The sequence below is a fragment of the Sarcophilus harrisii genome, chromosome 6 (assembly GCF_902635505.1).
Source record: "Sarcophilus harrisii chromosome 6, mSarHar1.11, whole genome shotgun sequence".
Taxonomy (NCBI): domain Eukaryota; kingdom Metazoa; phylum Chordata; class Mammalia; order Dasyuromorphia; family Dasyuridae; genus Sarcophilus; species Sarcophilus harrisii.
This window is the reverse complement of record NC_045431.1, coordinates 221,116,739-221,136,958: the sequence shown is the minus strand read 5'-3', so window position 1 is coordinate 221,136,958 and position 20,220 is coordinate 221,116,739. Positions and strand designations below refer to the sequence as shown.

The window sequence follows — 20,220 nt, the reverse complement described above, 5'->3', positions numbered from 1 at the left end:
AGCCTATTTTAATTCTGTGACTGAAAGTAACTTGTTCAAAATACATTTCTTTGGGGAAGAACCGTCAAGCCATACCTAACATGATAATACCCTATGAGATGCTTACATTATTAAAAATCATCATGCCATATGAAAGCAACTTTGTAGATGTAGCTTTGATCTCATCAGCTTGTTCATACACATGGAGGTTCAAGTAAATGATTCTTTTTTTGGAGTCAAATTTGCAACAGATTACTTAGGGATTGAGGATTCTACCCCCTTCAAATTTCCTAAAAATATGTCTTAAAGGAAACATGAACAACTTATTGGTTTAATATTTCATAGTACTGCAAAGGATGTTTTAGAGAAATAAAAAATGCAATTTTTAAGAAATCACATCAATTTTCAAGAAATGTTTCTTTTATCAATCTGTACAATTACCTTCTATTAGGGCCTCTTTTCATACTACATTAGTTTTTTGGAAGACAGAAGACAAAATCTAACATTACATATTACAAAGCCCACCTTAATCTCCCCTACTCCCCTTTGGTAATCCGGTGATTTGTTCTTTAGCTTTTTAAATACTTTTGAGACCCAAAAGGAGAATGGCTTTTGTCAACCTCCTGAAAAGGCCAAAGAGTTGGCCAATGCTGACTTGTAAAAGAGTGAATGAAGAGAGATAGTCAGAGCCCATTACCAGCTGTCCTTGTGGTTGTGTGCAGCTGCCTCTCACGTTTGGAAGGCCAGAACCACTGTGAAAACCAGTCAGAGTCTTCTTGTTTCTTTGCTGTTGTCTCATGGATTGTACCACTAGAGCTGGTCAATGCTGTTACTAGGGTGGTTGAATCAATGGTGAAAGCATTACTTGCTGATTCCCAGAGAACAGCTTTTTTGTGTGTATGCTTTTCTTCTTTTAATGATTCAATATGGTAATTTATACTTTTTATAAATGGAGAGAAAAGAAAGGAAAGCCCAAAAACCTATATGTTATTTTGCATTATCATCATTGGATTTCAAACCATCCAATGTCATCTGATAGTCAAAGACATCCTCCTAGAAACTGAGATTTAGCTAACATTTGTAGCCAGATAACCCAAACACAGAATTTCAGGTAGACAAAGATGGATAGAAATAGAAGATGCTGAAAAACCACCATGATAGACTCAAAATTCCCTAACATTATGTACAATCATTTTTAAGTAAACACTATGACTATAGGGTAAGTCACTAGGACTCTTCTTTCAAGGAGGAGAATACCAAGAAGGAATGCTAAGCAAAGGTTAATGACATGACTAGCCCAACTGACAAGACCAGAATGAAAAGGATCCCGGATCATCGATTAAGAAGTGTACAGAGATTGTCCTTTTTTAAGCCATTTTGATAGCGGATTCATCCCCAAAGAACCAGATCATCAGAAGACACAATAAGAGCTAAACCCAACAGAAAAGCTCAAGTAGTCATAAAGTCCTTAAAATCCCAAAGGATGATTATTTTCCAAATTAATTACCAAAAACCCTAGAAAGACCCAACGAAGAAGCAAACCAGAAAGCAAGTTTTCTGTGCACATTTTGCCCTTAAAGATCATCTTTATAAACATTTTTTCATTTATCATGATTTTTACACCGCACTCACCTTTCTCTTGCTACCTCTCTGATAATACACTGATAATACATAGACAAATGATGCTTCCTTTAATGAAATTGACTAAACTAAGTTATTCCTAATCCCTCATTTTGCCACCTTCCATTTACCTTCCCAAATGAAGACCCCTAAATTTATCTTTCCTCAGTGTTTTCTAAACAGTAGAGATAAAAAAGATGGTTTAATAAATCCAGTCACTCATAAGGGAACAAATCATTTTCTAGCAGTTTCGTGAATCTAACTTGCTTGCTAGGGAGAAAGCATATGAAAAATATTTCAGAATTACATTTTCTGGATGTAATCAAATACAGCATCTTTTATTTGAAAGGAACACATGGGCATAAACTTCTGAATGAAAATGGCCTCCTTCTCACTATACATGGGCTACTCTCATAAGATAAAGGGAAAAAAAAAAACTCTAGGTAAACTTATAATCATCTCCATTAGTAAGAATTGAGGGCTGCCATATGAGAAAGGGACCAAGCCCTTTTCTCATCAGGAAAGTTGAAGAGCATTAATTGGAAGTTTAGGCATAGACAATGGGTATCTCTTTTCTCTGATCTGACTAACTTTCCATAAGACCAGCTGATAAAATCACACATGACTTGTTACCTGGCTTGGCTGTTGTAAGATACTCAGTCTTAGGAGGTGAATGAACAAACCACGACCACATCCAATTATGCTGCTCCTGAGTTGTTGTTTCAGGAATGGAATGAGTCTCTAAGTGCACAAGGATGGTAAATCAATCACAGAAAAGTTATTTAGTAGGGTCCTCATCCCAGGGATAAAGTTCTTTCTCTATATAATGTTCATTCTCTTAAAAAAAAAAGTCTGCTTCTTTATCATGATGGAAGCCCCATCAATGGTCTCTTGGAAACTTCCTATACTTTTTAAATAATGACAGAAAGGCAACTCTTCATTGACAGTAATCAGATGTTATTTTTCCTCCCAAATGAACATCTTAGAGTAGAAATTGGCTGAAAAAAATTAACATCCTCTTGCCAAGAATTCAGGATAGGATCAAGACGTTGATCTACAGCAAAACTGGATTTCCTTGGCTCCTTTATTTGGTGCTATGTAGTAGAAATGATGGCGTTCAACAAATCAGTCATGATTCACTGACTTCAAAATTGACTTGGTTCACTAGAATTTGTTTTTCTTCAATATGAATATTAGAGATTTGCATCTTTCTTTTTTCTACCCCAAACTTGAGGTTGGAGATGCTGTTACTAGCATTTTATGACTCAAGTGAGTATCGTCATTGGCTATCAAGAAGGTTGAAGCTAGGATATCCTTGTATTTGTTTAGAGTTCGTTCACTCTTACCCTTTCATAATTATCACTGTGTTCTAACGGGACATACATTCTGTTAAAAGTGATTATCAAACTCATGGATTATCAAACTCTTCAGTGATCCATAATATCACTTTCTTTACCTTCTAAATGTGGCTTGAGCATTTCTCACCAAGTGTGTTTAGTATGAAGCAAATTCAAAATGTTCCCTTCACAAGCAATGGTCTGGCCTTTTAGAGTTGTGAATGCAGTTATTAAAATCATAGAAATCTGAAAATCTATGTTCAAGCTAGAAAAGAGTTTGGGCTTTTTCAGCTTGCCATTGAGTTCAATGGGAAAGGACTATGATGGGGATCTGGAGCAGTTATAGCGATAGAAACCCGGGTCAGTCAGAGAGAAGTTTTCAGAAATATTATAAAAAAGGATCGACATTTAGATAGGAAAAACTCCAGTTGCCAAGTTCATTTTGCCATGGAGCAAAAATGATAGTCAAGGAAAAATAGAATGTGCATGATAACTTTCAAGATTCTGCTGTTGAAACAAATTTAGCATCTCTTAAATCCATTACCTACTGCCATTGTTATTATCCATTGCCAAATCATCATGGCCCTCTCTCAACAATACATCAGGAATAAACCAAAACAAAAGCAAGGGAGGAGAAGCAGCTGGGCTGTTGTAGAAAGGGCACTGGATTTGGGATCAGATGATCAGATTTGCTAACAGTTCGGCTTTTGGTTAAATCATCTTGCGACTCTGAACTCCAGTTTCCTCTTCTATGGAAATATGGACAATTGTATTGTTTGTTGTGAGAGTCAAAAGCAATAAGAAAGGAAAAGGGTTTTGTAAACCATAGACCTTAATAATGAAAATAATGACTGTCATTTTTATAGCACTTTAAATTGGCCAAGTATTTTATTTATGCATATTTTCTTATTTTACCTTAATACCAACCTTAGGGGGTAGATGCTATTATTATTACTGCCAAGGCAGATAGTGATAATGTGACTTGCCCAGCATCACATAGCTAATAAGTGCCTGAGGCAAGATTTGAAATCAGATCTTCCTGACTCCAAGCCTAGTGCTCTATCCACTGCACTATCTAGCCACCTGTGTGGTTTTTGTCCAGGCCCTAAGAGAAATTGTTCTGAAAACCTTAAGCTTTGGGAGAATCTCCACACTGGTACAAAAAGTAGGATTTTTTTCAATTTTTACTAGAACTAGTGAAGAACTCTTTCTAGCTTTGTTCTCACCTCCATCTGAATTCTCATAGCTTTCCTCCCTTAATTACCTCCAATTTATCCTGTGTGTACTAGTTTGGGCAAGTGTTTACATATTTTGCCCCATTAATTTATGAGCTCCTCAAAGGCAGGATCTAGTTTATGCCTTTTTTGCAGATCCAGAGTTTAGCACAATGCCAGGCACATAGTAGGCATTTAATAATTTTATTGACTAAGTGGCCAAATTCATAACTTTTCTGGGTATGAAAGGATCTCCTTTTAAGTTATCACTGACATTGCTGGATCCTATAAAGTCAAATGTCAAAACCTTGGAGTTCATTTAGTCCAAGACCTTAAGATTACAGCTGACAAAACTAAAACCAGTACAGAAAGGACACAGATTATAAGTAGCAGAACTGAGATTTGAACTCAGAACTCTCCCTCTCAATTCATTTCAATGATACTCATTCCCAGGTTCTTCCCTGTTTTAGCAATTCACCTCTCTTATCTTCAGCTACTGAGACATCATTCAGCTGACCTATATACAGGAAGATCAATAAATCCTGCTTAAAGTTTCCTTCCCTACATTTGAGAGATTTTAAAGATATAATTTATAATGTTCCATTTTTGTGACAATTCATCTGTTTCTAACCAGCTTTCTCTGTTTCTCTAACTCTCTGCCCTTCTGCTTTTCCCTCAAAGATAAAAAAAGCCTGAGTTGGGAAGCCAAGTCATCCTTACGTGGCTGGGGTTGGGTAATAGACTCTCCTTCATTACGCTATAGACCCATGTTTACCATTAAGCATGTGTTATTGGTTTGGCCTTTATTTTGGCCTAATTCCCACAGTAAATATTTTACCAGGATTGTCGTATGTTAGGGAAACACGTTTACAGTAATCCAGCTCTGTGTGTTTGAGACTGAGGTCACTTATCCTCTCAAGAGCTGGAAAAACATAATGAGACCCTGTGTTAGAAAGGGAAGGATCCAAACCCACAGGGGATTTGAATTCAGAGGATCTGTGTTCTAATCCTGATATTGATACTAAAGTTTACAACACAAAAGCAGTGTGTTGTTCTCTTCCTCCTCCTCCTCCTCCTTCTCCTCTTTCTCCTCCTTTTACTATCTAGCACAATGTCCCTTAAATATATGTTCATGGATTGATTGATTTGCTACTCATGGTCTATGTGTATTTAGTCATATCCTCTGCTTTTTTTCTCTGCTATATTTCTGCCTCAGCTTCTTCATCTATAAAATTAAATTATCATCAAGGTCCATTTCCATCCCTAAATTCCATGATCTTAATCATTTGAGATCTTGAAATGGGTAAGAAATTGAGAGTCTTAAAAATTATAAGCTTCCCACTACAGAATCTGTTTTGTTAATTTCTGTTGTCAGTAGTAAAGTTCTTCATAGAGTCATTGTCTTTTGGAATGGAACTGAAGAAGCATGAATTTTCAAGAAAGCTGAACCATACCAGGAAACATGGAAGCAAATTTTCCAAAAGTCTAAATCATACTGGGAAACAGGGAAGAGTTGGAACATTTTGGCCAATATCACTGAGATGGGGCATTTCTCTCAATGAAAAAGTAGCCCATACCCTAAGTTTGGACAGAACCAAATCTTAACCCCAGAAATCCATGCATAAGACAAGTATGAATGCAAAGGCAATGTATCGCTACTGTCTGATTTGTTAGAGTCAAAGAAAGTAAAAAAAGGCCTCTGCCCCAGAAATGCATATACCATTCAGTCTTTATCATCCTCTTTGGAAAGTTGGGCCCAACTCTCAGCTCTCAAACCCCACCTGCTATTGGCATTCAACAAGAGAGTGTATAAGTAAAGAGGAAAAACCCCCGCTACATAATGCCCAAGGAAAGATACCCTTAAGATTGAATAATTCCTTGTTAAGAAAATATCTCAACCAATCAGTCATCATGATTCCCAAATAACCAAATGAAAAGGAAAGAAAACAAAAGAAAGGGATGAACATTTCCCAGCCAACACAAAGCACCAAGAGAAGGAAAAAAAAAACAAAAAAACAAAAAACAAGATAGAATCCATTTATCTTTTCTCTCGCAGAATCAGATAGTAATATAAGCAACCAGAACTAGTATAGAAGGCTGTCCCCACATCCTGCCCCATTCAAGCAAAAACAGCAGGTAGACCATTTTATTTTAAGACATCCTCTCCATCCTGGAGAGTTCGTTATTAACACTCAAGGTAACTAAAGTGTTGCTGAAGCAGGTTCTTTCTAAAAATATATTATTATCATGAGTAAATCCAGCTGACCCTGGCTTTTCAAGTATTTTGGATCTCAATACACTATGGTCACTTAAGTTTCCTTAAGTAGTATGCTAGTGACTGCATTACCTTATCTCTAATTCACAAAATCTGAGACTTGGAAGTGAGTTCTGGGGTCAGCTAAGCCAACCTCTATATGGACATGTATCCCTTCTATAGTATCCCTGGTAAGTGGTCATCCGGTTTCTACTTTAAGACTTTTGGTGAGCAGGCTTCATTAATGGTTAGCAAGTTTCCCCTACCTCATTCTAACTTCCCCATACTGCTCCTTTTCCTGCTCTGTGACTAACTAGACAAGCTTAATCCTTTCACAAGGCAATCCCTTAAATATTTCCTGCCATATCTCTCCTAAATTGTCTCCATATGAAATCTTCCTAGTTTCTTCAGTAAATTCTTCCATTTCACTTTCAACAAGCTTCCCCATTCTAATTGCCTTCTTCTGATTCAGGAAAGCAGGGCGAACCAGAAGAGCTGGTTCTTAAAATTTAGTTACCATCTTACTTGTTATTCTTTCACCTAATAATAAATGATAAGTTTAATTTAATAGCAACTACTTTCCAGGGTTGTTGTGAGAATAAAAAGGAATACTATCTGTAAAGTGCTTTGCAAACCTTGAATTACTATATAAATGTTAATTTATATCCTTAAAATTTAGTCACCATCTTACCTGCTATTCTTTCACCTAATAACAATTGATAACTTTAATCTAATAGCAACTACTTTCCAGGGTTGTTGTGAGAATGTAAAGTGCTTTGCAAACCTTGAAATACTATATAAATATTAATTGATTTCCTCCTCTTTCTCCTCTTCTTCCTCATTCTCCTCCTCCTCCTCCTCCAGTTCCTTTTATCCATTTTAGAATACTTAAGAGAAAGTATAAAAAGAACAGTACACCTAACAACTCTCCTTGATAACCTGACCTTATGGGCATCCTCTGCCCAGAAGATCCTGTTCCCATTAGCACCTGTGTGACTTGTGGTCCATATTCTCAATTATTTCCTTGGAGATGGTCATTAATAATTCTGTAACACACAAGGAAACAACTCCTACTATGACTTTTTCTATCAGGCCATGGGAAAAATAACCAGAGCTAAAGAGTAGGAAGCCATGTGCCAAAACTGTACAAAACAACTCTTTCCTCGCATTGTAATTCTTGCCTTCCCAAAAGAAAGAAGGTCTTCCATCATGAGAAGTCTTCTACCATAAGCTGGATAACCACTTGCCAGAGATATTATAAAGGAAATTCTTTTTTAGCTGGTTTGGACTGCATCCAGTTTAATACAACCCAATCTACATTTATTAATTATCAGCTCTATGTTAACAATCAGCTATATGTTGGCTCTGTGCTGGCACGAATTACAAGATGCCTTCAAGGCACTTGCTTCTATTAGGCAAATACAACATGTAAATGACCACTTCCGATTCTGAAATTCTGTGATATGTTATTTTGGTCACTGAAGGAAGGAAAGTGGGAGAAAGTAGAGAACAACTGTGAATATCTGTTCATGTGTAACTGTGTTTTGGAGTTTCCATATTTCCTTTTTGGTTTACATACTGTGTTTCTCATTTACAAAACCCAATTTCTGAAAGCTAGGAGATATATCTAATTATATCTTGACTAATGAAGATTATATTGAAAATGCTCTGTCTTTCCTAATGATGTGCCCTAGTTCGAGAAGGATTGGAGGAACTACCCAGGAACTAGTAAAATTGGGGTTTTTCTAACTAGTGAAAAGGGAAATGTAATAGCCTTACTGGTGATTGAAGGAAAGGTTTCATCGTCATCAGATTTGGGGTACTTGAAGGCAGTAGGTGTTACATCATCGTATGTAGTCTGAATGATGGTGGAGCCTCCCATGGTGCTCCTCTCACCCGCAGATCCACTGCTCCCATCATCATCTGTATTGTAGGTGGGGTTGATATCTTCAGGATTTGTCCGATATTCTCCTTTCTTGGTATAGCGAGTTCCATCGGGGTTTACAATGCCTGAAGGAGAGGGAAAGTACCATTATGGCTTGGAATTCACCCCGCTGATTACCCAAGTTTGGGGAAAAGTTTTAAGTAGTAAAGGCATTCTTATCAAATACAGACACTGCAGAGGGGCCATATTCATTATGAGACTAGGAATCACACACACCGAAATGTTCATCTGGTAGTAGAAAAGTAGCTGTTTAGACCCCAAAGATACTATGTGTATTTTTGTAGCTATTTGTATATACATGCATAATATGCTCTTTGTATCTATGTACACATAAAGATTTATTCAGCTGTACATCTGAACATCTACACTGACTGTGATGTTGTCAGGATAGAGAATTCCCTACATTTGAATTCCCTCCAGCAAAAAAGATTGTAATCCATTTTGGATGTAATAAAAACATCCTACAGAGTTGCCTTCAAAACACACATGTTAATGTCATTTGTTCACACGACTAGTAAATGTCAGAGATAGAATTGGAAATTATTCCTTCCTCTTCTATTATGAAATGTTGCATCTACATAAATCTGTATATAAATATATACCTGTATATATACATACAATATAAGTTTTACAAATATATATGTGTGTATGTAATATGTGTGTATATGTTAACATGTTTTTGAATGCACATCAATTGGGGAATATCTATAAATACATATTATCCATGTGTGTATAGGGATGAGTCCATAGACATGTATATTGCATATATATATATGTATATATACATATACATATACATATATATGTCTATTTATCTCCATATTTTGACAGAGCAACTTGTCAGTCAGCCTCAAAATCAGGAAGACGTGGATTCAAATCCCAAAGATCAAAAATCAGAGTTGGTTCCCCCAACCCTCCCATAAAGTTCTGGCAGGGATTCTAATAGGTTCCTTCTCCAAGTAAGATAAATTAGGTCACTCCAAAGTCCATATAGAGAGACAAAAATGATAGTGCGAGCACAATGAACCATTGCCTCTGAACTGGCCCTGTTATTTTAACACAGTACTGAAAACAGGCAGCACTTTTGACCCTCACTCCTCTTGTGATAAGAACATACAATAAAAATTAGAAGGAAAGGATACCTATGGTGATTTGTCCTTCAAATGTACTTGGTATATCTGTGACAGATGAGCAATCCTCCTTGTCCTGTGGGGCTGTGAGGAAGGAGAACAATGTAAATGGTTAATTTCATTGAAATTAGTCAAGAACTAGTCCCATTTTAAAAAATAAACTGAGACAATGTTTTCATCATTCCTTACTCTTTTCCCCTAGAATGTGATGATCTCCCTATCCTTCCCAATATTAATCTTAATCTGGACTTTCCAACCCACCTGTCCTTTCCTCTCCACCTCAGATGGGATCTTAGAAATGGAAGAGATCTTAGAAATCATCTAGTTAGCCCATTCCTTTTTTACAGAAGAAAAAATAAATATAAGTAAGAAATTTCCCAAAAGAAGAAGTTGTCTGGTTTTGTTCTTTTACCACAGATATGTAAAGTCCATTGTCATACTTATTTCCCAGGTTTCTCTACCTCCCAAATATTCATAGAAAAACATGACATACCACAAATACATGCACACAGCAACACATATATAATGAAAGAGAATATTTTGCCAAAATTCTTTCATAGGGACAGAAATATATGGTGAAAATGAGTATAATTCATAGGTTAAATTAAAACTGAGGTGGCGATTCATTTGGAGTCAGAGATTCCAACTCAGTTTTCACTATTCCTTTCCTCAACTAAAATGGGAAGATCCAAGAATACTGAAGAATAAGAACATCACATTAGCTCGGAATTCTCAGACCATCTAAAGACTTGACAAGAGCTTGAAAATATAAGGAGTCATGTTCTTATTTGAAGCTGTTAATGGAGATTAGATCCACATGAATTTTTTTTTCTTCTGGCTTTTGGTATTTGATTATTTCATGCCTACTTTTGGTTCCTTTCCGTGCCAAGAGTCAACAAGTTTTTGTGTTTAGTTGACATCTTGAACATTTCTCGGTGTCCTGGCAACAAAATCTGGGACTTCACAGCTTAGTTCTATAGAGACATCAAAGATTATTTTTGTTCATTTTCCTTTCATGTGTTTGTTTTACTCTGAATCTAACAAATTCCAAATGAAACAAACTTCTCAATATACTTCTATAACAGGAAAGGATTGTATCTGAAACCTAAAATTTCTATTACATAGAGTGCTTTTTTATAAGTATGCTGTAAATTCACTAGATAATTTTCAAAGCTTTCCTATTTATGTACATCTTCTGGCCTTGTTTCTGTTCTCTTTTCTTTTGGGGAGGGAAGGTGAGATTCTTATTCCTATTTCCCTTTTCTTCTCACTCATCAGACTCTCCCATTTTAAGGACAAAGAAAATGCCTCTAACAACTAATAGTCAAGGGAAAAAAAATACCCACATGGTCCACACCCAAAAATCTCATTCTGCATCTTGAGTCTATCACTTCTCCATCAAGAGGTTAAGTAGCATTCTTAATCATCAGTCTTCAGTATCATAGTTGGAAGGACCAATATTTTAAACCTCACTTCTCTTTCTCCTTGTTTGGAGTTTTCCTTCCCATTTTCCAGAGGAGGCCTGAAATGACTAACCTTCTACTTAAATTCACTTACCATGAAAACTATTAGATTGTAAATTCCATGAAGGTAGGATTTATTTCAATTTTACTTTTCTATCCCCAAGCTTTATCACAATCCTTAGCATATAGTAAGTCCTTAATAAACAAACACTTGTTAACGAATTGATTAATTGACATTCTCATACCTTCTCCTCAAAAAATTATACTGTATTTGTTTTATACATGCTTCATAAATTTCCCTTGATAGAATACAAGTCCTGAGAGGGCAAGAACAGTTTGTTTTTTATCTTCATATTCCCAGCATCTAACATAGTGTTTTGCACATAGTAGCACTTAATAAATAAATGTATAATATATTTATAAGTTTATATATCTTACATAAATATATTTGATTTATATTTATATATTATAAATAAATATTAATAAATATACATATTTACTCATCTATTTTCTGTTTCGCAAGATATTTTAGGATTTAAAATACTTGAATTCAGAGATCTTCATTTTTGCCATTTTCTCTTTAGTGCCTGATACATAGAAGGCAGTGCTTTTTTAATCAACAGATTGATTTAAATAAACTCAAATAAAGGTCACCATTAGGAACTTAAAGACAAAAGAAGTTCTTAAGAAGCGTTTTCTCATCTTTAAGATGGGGAGAATCCCAATGGATTTCCCTCCTCTAGAGGTAACATGGGGAAATACCTGGTAATTCCTAAAGTGCTAAATCCTAAATGGCAGTTTTTTGTTATCATTAATCATGTAAAAGGGCTTTCATAGATTGGGTGTTAGTCCTCTTGAAGGAGAGAAATAGGCAGTTATTATATTAGCAAATACATTAAATGAGGCTACCATGCTGCCATTGAGGATTAATTAAGAGGAGAAGCCTTTCAACTAACAGAAAAATGATCATTTAACTAAAAACAAACTAAAAAAACCCAATAATCCTATACATGTGTCCTAGATGTGTGTCAGGTAATAACCTCTCTGAGACTGTGAGCTACAGAATGGCTGATTCTTTATATTAGAGCAGAGATCTTTCCCTGGGAGTTATCTTCTGAGATATCTTCTAACTTTATCAGGGATCCTATGATCCTATGAGGACAGCTAGTGAATAAAGTGCTAGGCCTGGAGTCAAGAAGATGCATCTTTCTCAGTGAAAATCTGGCTCAGACATATATAACCTCTGTGACACTCCGAAAATTACTTAATCCCTCAGTTTTCTCATCTGTAAAATGATCTAGAGAAGGAAATGGCAAGTCACTCCAATATCTTTGCCAAGAAAACCTCAAAGGGGTCATAGAGAGTTGGACTTGACTTCAATGATTGTACAACAATAAGAAATAGTCCTATGAATTATAGATCCACAGTTCCAATGATCTTGTGATGATGAGAGCCATCTACATCCTGAGAGAAAACTGTGAGTACTGAGCGTAGACCACAACATAGATTTTTCATTTTTTGTTGTTGTTTACTTGCATTTTATTTTCTTTCTCATTTTTTCCCTGTTTGATTTGGTTTTTCTCATGCAGCAAGATAATTGTATAAATATGTGTGCATTTCTTGGATTGAGCATATATTTCTACCATGTTTAACATATATTGGATTACTTGCCACCTAGGGGAGGGGATAGGGGAAGGAGAGGGAAAATTGGAACACAAGGTTTTGCAAGGATAAATGTTGAAAAATTATCCATGCATATGTTTTGAAAATAAAAAGCTTTAATTAAAAAAAAAATTATAGTTCCAGCTCTACCCTTCCACCCCTCTACAAAAAAATCCACATATTATTTAGCATCCAGGCTGCAATAAAAATATTCAAATTGGAGAAAAATAAAGATAAAATCATAGGACCATAGATTTAGAAGCAGACAAGACAAGAATCGGACAAGGGAGTTCAATAGTGTCATTCAGAGAACCTAAACTCAGGAAGATGAATTCAAATCCAGCCTCAGACACTTACTAACTATATGATCCTAACCCTAAAGTCATTTAACTCTGTTTGCCTCGATTTCCTCATCTGTATAAGAAAATAACAGCATCTACTTCACAGTGTCATTGTAAGAATTAAATGAGACAGTTAGGTGCTCTATAAATGCATATTCTCTTCCTTCCTTTCCCTGCCAAGGTAGCCTGGTACAATGATTTGGGGGGACTGTTCTGCAGAGAGGAAGACCCAGCTCATTTCGAGCCTCTGATATTTATCAGTTATATGACTTTTATTGTCATTCACCCCAAAATGTTTCTTCTCTGCTCAATAAGTATTTGATAAAAGTACAACATAAATGCTGAATTGGGTCTGACCAATAATACATTCAAGCCAAGACCCTTGCTCTAACCATGTCATAAAAGTAGCTAAATCTGTCCTAAAACGGGCCTTCTGAATGCCTTCTCATTCATCCTCGGGCTTGGCAAAAGCAGCTCCCATGCTTTTAATCTCCAAGCTCCATTCAGATTTGGGTGGGAGCTACCCTCGACTTCCTTCAGGGCAGATAAACGTTAAGAGGAAGGGAAGATCACTTCCCCAAAATGATGGACCCATACTTGTTATTGACATTTCTATTCTAAAGAATGTTTAATGCATTTGTTTGTTTTTAGCATTCCTCAGGTCCAATGCAGTGAGCACACAGTGAGGATGATAACCTCAAAAGACATTCAATTAGGTCTGCCCTCCCTTCTCCAATAATGGAACCTCATTAGTCAGGCTTCCTTTCTACTTAATGAACACTGAGGGACTGGAGAGAATTAGGGCAAAGGGAGGTTGTTGTTTTATTCAGTGACCCTTCACAAAGACCTTGAGAAAGAAGACAGGGAAGGCATGTGTGATAGTATATAATATATAAATAAATATAAATTATAAATAATATATTGTTATATATAAATAAATATATCATATAGAATATAGAATATGTACTCATCTCTACTTGTTGGAATCCCACAATAGAATGCAAGCTCCAAGAGATTAGGGGCTTTTCTCTTTCTAGAACCCAGGTGCATAGTAGGTGCTTAATAAAGGTTTGCTGAATTAAATACCTGAATTCTGTATAATAACCATATGTTCCATACAGTGCCCTGTGTATGGTAGTTTCTTGATAAATACCTGTTTATGACAGTGTAGACCTCTTATCTTTAACCCATTATCAAGTGTTTTCTTCATCCCTATTTTGTATCCAGGTAAGTCTTCCCTAAGCTATGGTATCAATTTATTTGATTGACATAAACAATGCAATAAGAAATGACAAACAAATAAGAACAAATGTCAACCCACCTGAGGCATTGAAGCAGTAGGTGTCATATTGAGACATATTTGAGGCAAGGATATATACCCCAGTGTTATTTGCTGCACAGAGAAACCTGGGTGTCTTTCGTGGGATTACGACATGTCCATCTATGAATCCATACCTGTAGAAGAAGACAAGGTTATCAACCTGCCAGGACTATGATGATGTGTCAGGGAATGACTTGAGATCATAGGCTACTTGAGGTCTGAGACCATTTTGAATTTTTCTTTGTACCTCTCTCAATCCAACAGTTTGAATATTCTCAGTAATTTCTACTGGACCAAATTATTTATTTATTCCTTATTTCTTCATTGAAAGTAGCCCTAAAGCATTTCAGACTGGTTCAAGCTGGGTGTGGTTATGTTACAACACAATTTAAATAAGGAATTATGGAGAGAAATAGAATAAAAGAGAGAATCAAGTAAATGTATGACTAGAAAAAAGCCATTTATGTGAAAAGAAGAGATATCCAGATTTATGCAGTGTTGAGAGGATATAAGGAAGGCTCTCAGTACAATATTTGGAAACCTGGTGGCAAATTTATGGAAGGACATGGACCAGAGTTACATAGGCAAAGTACAGATGGGTTGTAATTTGCCATGTTAAAGTAAATGTCTACTAATATGATCATGGATCTATTCGAAAATTGAAGTATTAGTTAAACGAAAAGAAACAATCACAGAAATGATAAGGAGCTACATTTTCAGAGACAAAAAGAGAACTTTCCATACTCCAAATCCAAGTAAATTTAATCTCCTTGAGGGAAGTATTGCTTTTTTGTATCCCTAGTACAAAATGTATGACACATTATGGCACCTAATAAATTTTTTGGCGAATTGGCTAGCAAAAAATGAAGGGAAGGGAAGAAGAGAGAGAAGAAAGGAGGAAGAAGAAGAAATGGAAGAAAAAATATTTTTTTCAATGCCTCTCAAGAGGAGAACTTATATGACAAGGAAAGTAGAAGTGAGACTGGGAGTAAGCGGGGAGGAAGAATAACTTTTAGTCTTATTTCTAAATTGAATGTGTTCAAAGTTAGTATAGGAAGGGGAGTGGAAACTGAATCATAAATACATCTGAGATTAATCCTGCATCTGCTACTATCTGAGTTGACAATAGACAAAGTCACTTCTCTGAAACTCAGTTTCCTCATCTGTAAAATGAGACAGTTGAACTAGATGGCCTCTAAGGTCCCTTCCAGCTCTGTGGCTTAAGACTTGATGTCCACAAAATGACAAATGAGATGTGGTCTATTAATAGGGAAATGCTGCCCTAGTTTAATGACACTTTTTTGAGAGCTAGATCTATCTCCTTTTTATCTTTCTAGCTCTATCACTTAACACAGTGCCTTCCATTTTGTGGGGTAAAAATGGAGAAGGGGATAAAGGGTCAGTACTTCATAGGTAGAGGGAACTTCCTATAAAGAAACTGCTTCAAGCAATTTGCTAAACCCCTTCTAGGTGCCAAGTGTAGCCAAGATACTGGTGATAGATAAAAATGAATGCATCCCTGCCTTCAGAGAGCTTCCATTCTCTATGAGAAGTCACAACATACACATAAGGATATATAAAATAAATGCAAATCAAATAAATTATTCTTTAATGGGTAGTCTTAGAGAGTTTCTTGAGGCATTGAGTTACCCATCGAAACATAACTTAAAATTAGGTTTTCCCATCTCTGAGTCCAATATTCTGTTCAGAGGACACATTACCTCTCATATATAATAAGAGATTGATAAATATCTATTGTACTAGACTGAAATAAAATGTAAGCTCCTTTTTTGTTGTTATCGCTTTTTCTATCATAAACCTAAGTACTTATTGACTAAATCCAATTGAATCAAATTGAGCTCGGAAAGAAAAAAAAAAAGTTTCACATTCAGCAGTATTTCTAAAATGCAAACCTGGCTAAAATCACGTCTCTCATATTTCAGCAACTTCATGCCAAAAAGCCAAACTGCCTCAGGTGCTGCACCCCCCAAAACCTACTGGCATTTATACAGATTTTCAAGTCTCTTAGCACATAGCACTAATTAAAAGTCTGTTGCAACTAGAGAGTCTATGACTAATTCCTCATTTGAATGGACCAACTGGTTTTTCTGAAGTCTCCTCAGCTTGGTGGGGTGGGGAACGTTTAGTGGTAATAAGTTCTATATATCTGAAAATTGCTATTTACCAGGGAGGGGCAGGCAAGAGAAGGTTGAGACTCCAAGTCTATCTCTGGCGTCTGTCATGTAGTCGCTATCTGATTCCCAAACTATGGAAATAGATTTTGTAACTCAACCTCTCATTTGTGAGTGGGACAAACGATGGATTGTTTCTTAGGGGCCATCTTGTTTTGTGTGAACCCCAAATCTTCCTTGTGGCAGTGTGTAGGAGTCAAAGGGTTTGAATTCCCAATTTGTTTAATCTCTTAAGTATCTTAGACTCCTTTTCCTCAGCTGCAAAATAAAAATTATATAATAATAATAATAAGGCAATAAATTTGTCCTTCATAGAGTTATTAAGAAAATGAAAAAATCACAGATTTAGGGCCATTTTTCAGATGAGGAAATTGAAGTCCCCAAAGGTCACACAGATACTAAATGGTCCAGTTGGTCTGCTAATGCCAGAATCTTTGCTCTTTTCTTGCTCCTTGTGAGATAATGAGCATATTACTTTTCCTGGGAAAGGCTGTATATCTGGGAAATATTATCGCTCTCCTCGTTATTTCAATAAAAACTTCCTTATGGACTTGAATCATCAGCATATGAAAGTGTTTCTACCTCCCACACCAGACACAATTTCTAGCACTTATTAGTGGCCGTGTTTAAAGCCCTTAAGAACCCCAGAGCAGGCTCAGCCTGCCCACTGGAAAGCAACCAGAGTCCATTCTGTAGGTGGGGCTCAGTGTCTGGGATCTAGATGGAATCATGATTGTTTACAGCTCAAAGGACTTTGGAAACTTTCCCGCCCCGTCCTCTCAATTTACAGTGTCCTGTAGGTAGTAAATGGTAGAGCCAAAATCCCAATCTAAATTGGAGGGTGTCTAATCCATCCTCATCCTCCTACCAGTAAAGAAAGTGAATCTGAGACACTTAAAATGATCTGGCTAGCTAAAAGCTCGGATTCTAATAAAATCTCCCAACTGATCCCCTGGTGTCCAAGTACTGGAGACTCCTAACTGTCATGGAGACTTTCTGAAGTTTCCATGGTGATCTCTGCAGTGTTGTGTGTGTGTGTGTGTGTGTGTGTGTGTGTGTGTGTGAAGAAGGGGAAGCGGTGGACCAATGTCGGAAGCTGCAGAGCAGGCGATGAGGAGATTACATAGAAACTTTCAAGTGAAAATGGAGAACTTTCCATTTGTGGTCAGCACTGTCCCTAACTGCTATCAGACACTGCTATCCATGAGACCTGAGGCACAGATGAGGCTGTTTTGCTGATGAGAAGCAGGATAAGATAGGTTTGTGCGAATAAAAGGTGTATGTGAGGAGACAGTGAAAGAGTGATGCTCTGGGGGTTCTTCCTGGTGCTTCTGAAAACATGTGAGAGGGTTGTTTGTTGTGTTAATGGCTAAGAAGAGTTTTGTTTTGTTTTTAGTATCTTGGAAAACAACTTGTAAAAGATGTTTTGTTTTCCTTTCCAGATTGGAACAAATGAAAAAAAAAAGAAAAGAAAAGGAAGGAAGAAGGCAAGGGAAAGAAGGAAGGAGGAAAGGAGAGAGGGAGGGAGGGAGAAAAAAGGTAGGAAAGAGGAGGGAGGGAAGGAATGAAGGTGAGAGGGAAGGAAAGATGGAAGGAAGGAAGGAAGGAAGGAAGGAAGGAAGGAAGGAAGGAAGGAAGGAAAAGATTTATGGTAAAACAAGAAGAAAAATAAAGGGTTCTTGACATTCAAATCCTAGAGTATGAACTACATATTGATCTCAAACATTACTATTTATTGCTTTCTTGTGGCTCAGACAATTCTATCGGGATCTTGTTCAAAGGCAGGAGCAAGCTGGGAAGCATTTCACCCCTGAACAGGCAGTAACTGGGCGGCCTCGCTAGGCCTCCCCTCTCTATGATTCACAGAAAACTAAGCCAACTAAATTCCAGTTGTCACACCAGTTTCAAATTCACTTTGACAAATTAATAGGTGGATCAGAGTCTGCAAGAAAATGCCCATCCAGCTGTCATTCTGACTCTCCCAACCTCCCCACACCTCATGCACAGCCAGCCCTCCAATGACTAACCCTCTCAGGGAAACTGCCCCCTTTGCAGTGGAAGGCGCTTTGAAAGTCAGAAGACTGGGGGTAAAAGCCCTTCCTCCACTATTTACTAGCCATGTGCTACCCTGAGTTAAGATAAGCAATCTCACTTTTCAGAAGCTTAGTTTCCTGATCTATAAAATGGGTATAATAATACATAATTAATACTTTTATTATCATCATCATTACCTGCAAGTCTCGAACCCAATGCTCAATGCTTGCTCCATCTGTGCCAGGGTAGGAAGGGTGCTATTAAAAGCCTTACAAAGGTCAGCAGCCTCTGTTCGAGAAATACTGTATCGGCCATTTTTCTCAACGTGATAAACCCCTGCAAATCTGCAGGTAATATTCAGTTCTGTTGGTTGAAAGAGGAAAGGAAAAAAAATAAATTTATTAGTTAGTCCCATTTAAAGGATAATAATCTACAGAATCTTAGACCATCAAAATTAACTTAATCTTGAAACTATAATTTATATAATTAATTTATAACACATTATATTGACTTTTATGTTAATTACATAATAGGGTTATACATCAATATAATATTTATATATTATTATGATATAATTATTATAATATATTAATATAACATAATATATTAATATATTATATCATTACCATATTACATTGAATTATAACACAATTTTATAAAAAACATAATGCATAGAAATACAATACATTTCTATAGTGTTTAAAAGCTTATAAAACATTTAAATAATTAACAGGAATTTAATAAATAATTAGTATGTACCAGACACTGCATTAATACTGAAGAGATATAAAGATAAAAGTGAAACAGTCCCTGCCCTCAAGAAGCTTACATCTTAATGATGAAAATAATATGCACACATAAAAATTTATACAGACTATATATAAAGTGAATATAAGGCAGTTCAATGAAATACAAGGCAGTTAGACAGGTTGGGAAAGGTTTCATGTAAAAGCTTGACCTGAGTTTGGAAAGAAACTAAGTGTCCCAAGAAACAGAGGGTTAGACCCATGGATTAGGGTGATAGTATTTTAACTATATGGGATCAAGTGGAAAAGCAAGGGATGGAGTGTCAGTTCTGAGGAAGAGCCAATTTTATCATCCCCATTTTAAAGATGAGAAGACAGAGATTTGTCAAGATACAGTGCTTTGCCCAGTGTCCCACAGAAATACTGGGACTCAATCATAGCTTGAATATTCATGGCTGAGTTTTCTTTCCACTGTAGCACAAGAAAAGCCCCCCAAAGCACCATCACCTAGGGTATGATTTTAGGAAAACATAAGGCAAAGCAATCTCGTTCTTACCTCTGAGTGAGTGATCCCTGATACCTGGCTATTGTATAAACTAGAAGAATGCCCCAAGACTGGTCTTCTGAAGACTTTTGTTTAACTTTGATAATAGAAGTTCTCAAAATTAGATTTTTGGGGCTGGAAAAAGACTTGGGGATTGGGGCACAACAGCTATATTTGAATATATGTCATATAGAAAATATTAGATTTGTTCTGTCCGGCCCCAAAACTTACTCCCAGAGCCAGGTAGCAATGAGGCAAAGAGGTAAATTTATACTGAACACAAAGAACTTTCTAAAGATGACAGCCAAATAAAAGTAGGAAAGGCTGCCTCTAAGGTAAAAAGGGAAGAAGAAAGGGAAGAAAAGGGAAAGAGAAATGCAAAGGAAAATAAAGAGGAAGTGAAGAAAGGAGGAAAGAAAAATGAGAGGAAAGAGAAAG

General features: G+C 36.4%; 1 protein-coding gene across 11 annotated transcripts in view; it reads right to left on the bottom strand.

The window, feature by feature from the left end:
• CD44 (CD44 molecule (Indian blood group)) overlaps positions 1 to 20,220 on the bottom strand; it is an 87,899-nt gene that overhangs the window by 32,414 nt on the left and 35,265 nt on the right. For 9 of the 11 annotated variants that reach the window (XM_031942277.1, XM_031942275.1, XM_031942276.1 and 6 more), the window contains exons 2-7: positions 18,690 to 18,855; positions 14,267 to 14,400; positions 9,492 to 9,563; positions 8,184 to 8,414; positions 2,233 to 2,340; positions 677 to 811 (exon numbers count right to left, since the gene is read on the bottom strand). In XM_031942277.1, coding sequence (XP_031798137.1) covers positions 677 to 811; positions 2,233 to 2,340; positions 8,184 to 8,414; positions 9,492 to 9,563; positions 14,267 to 14,400; positions 18,690 to 18,855 — 846 coding nt within the window. The remainder of the gene's footprint in view (positions 1 to 676; positions 812 to 2,232; positions 2,341 to 8,183; positions 8,415 to 9,491; positions 9,564 to 14,266; positions 14,401 to 18,689; positions 18,856 to 20,220) is intronic. The other 2 variants (XM_031942279.1, XM_031942285.1) reach the window with 1 other exon arrangement.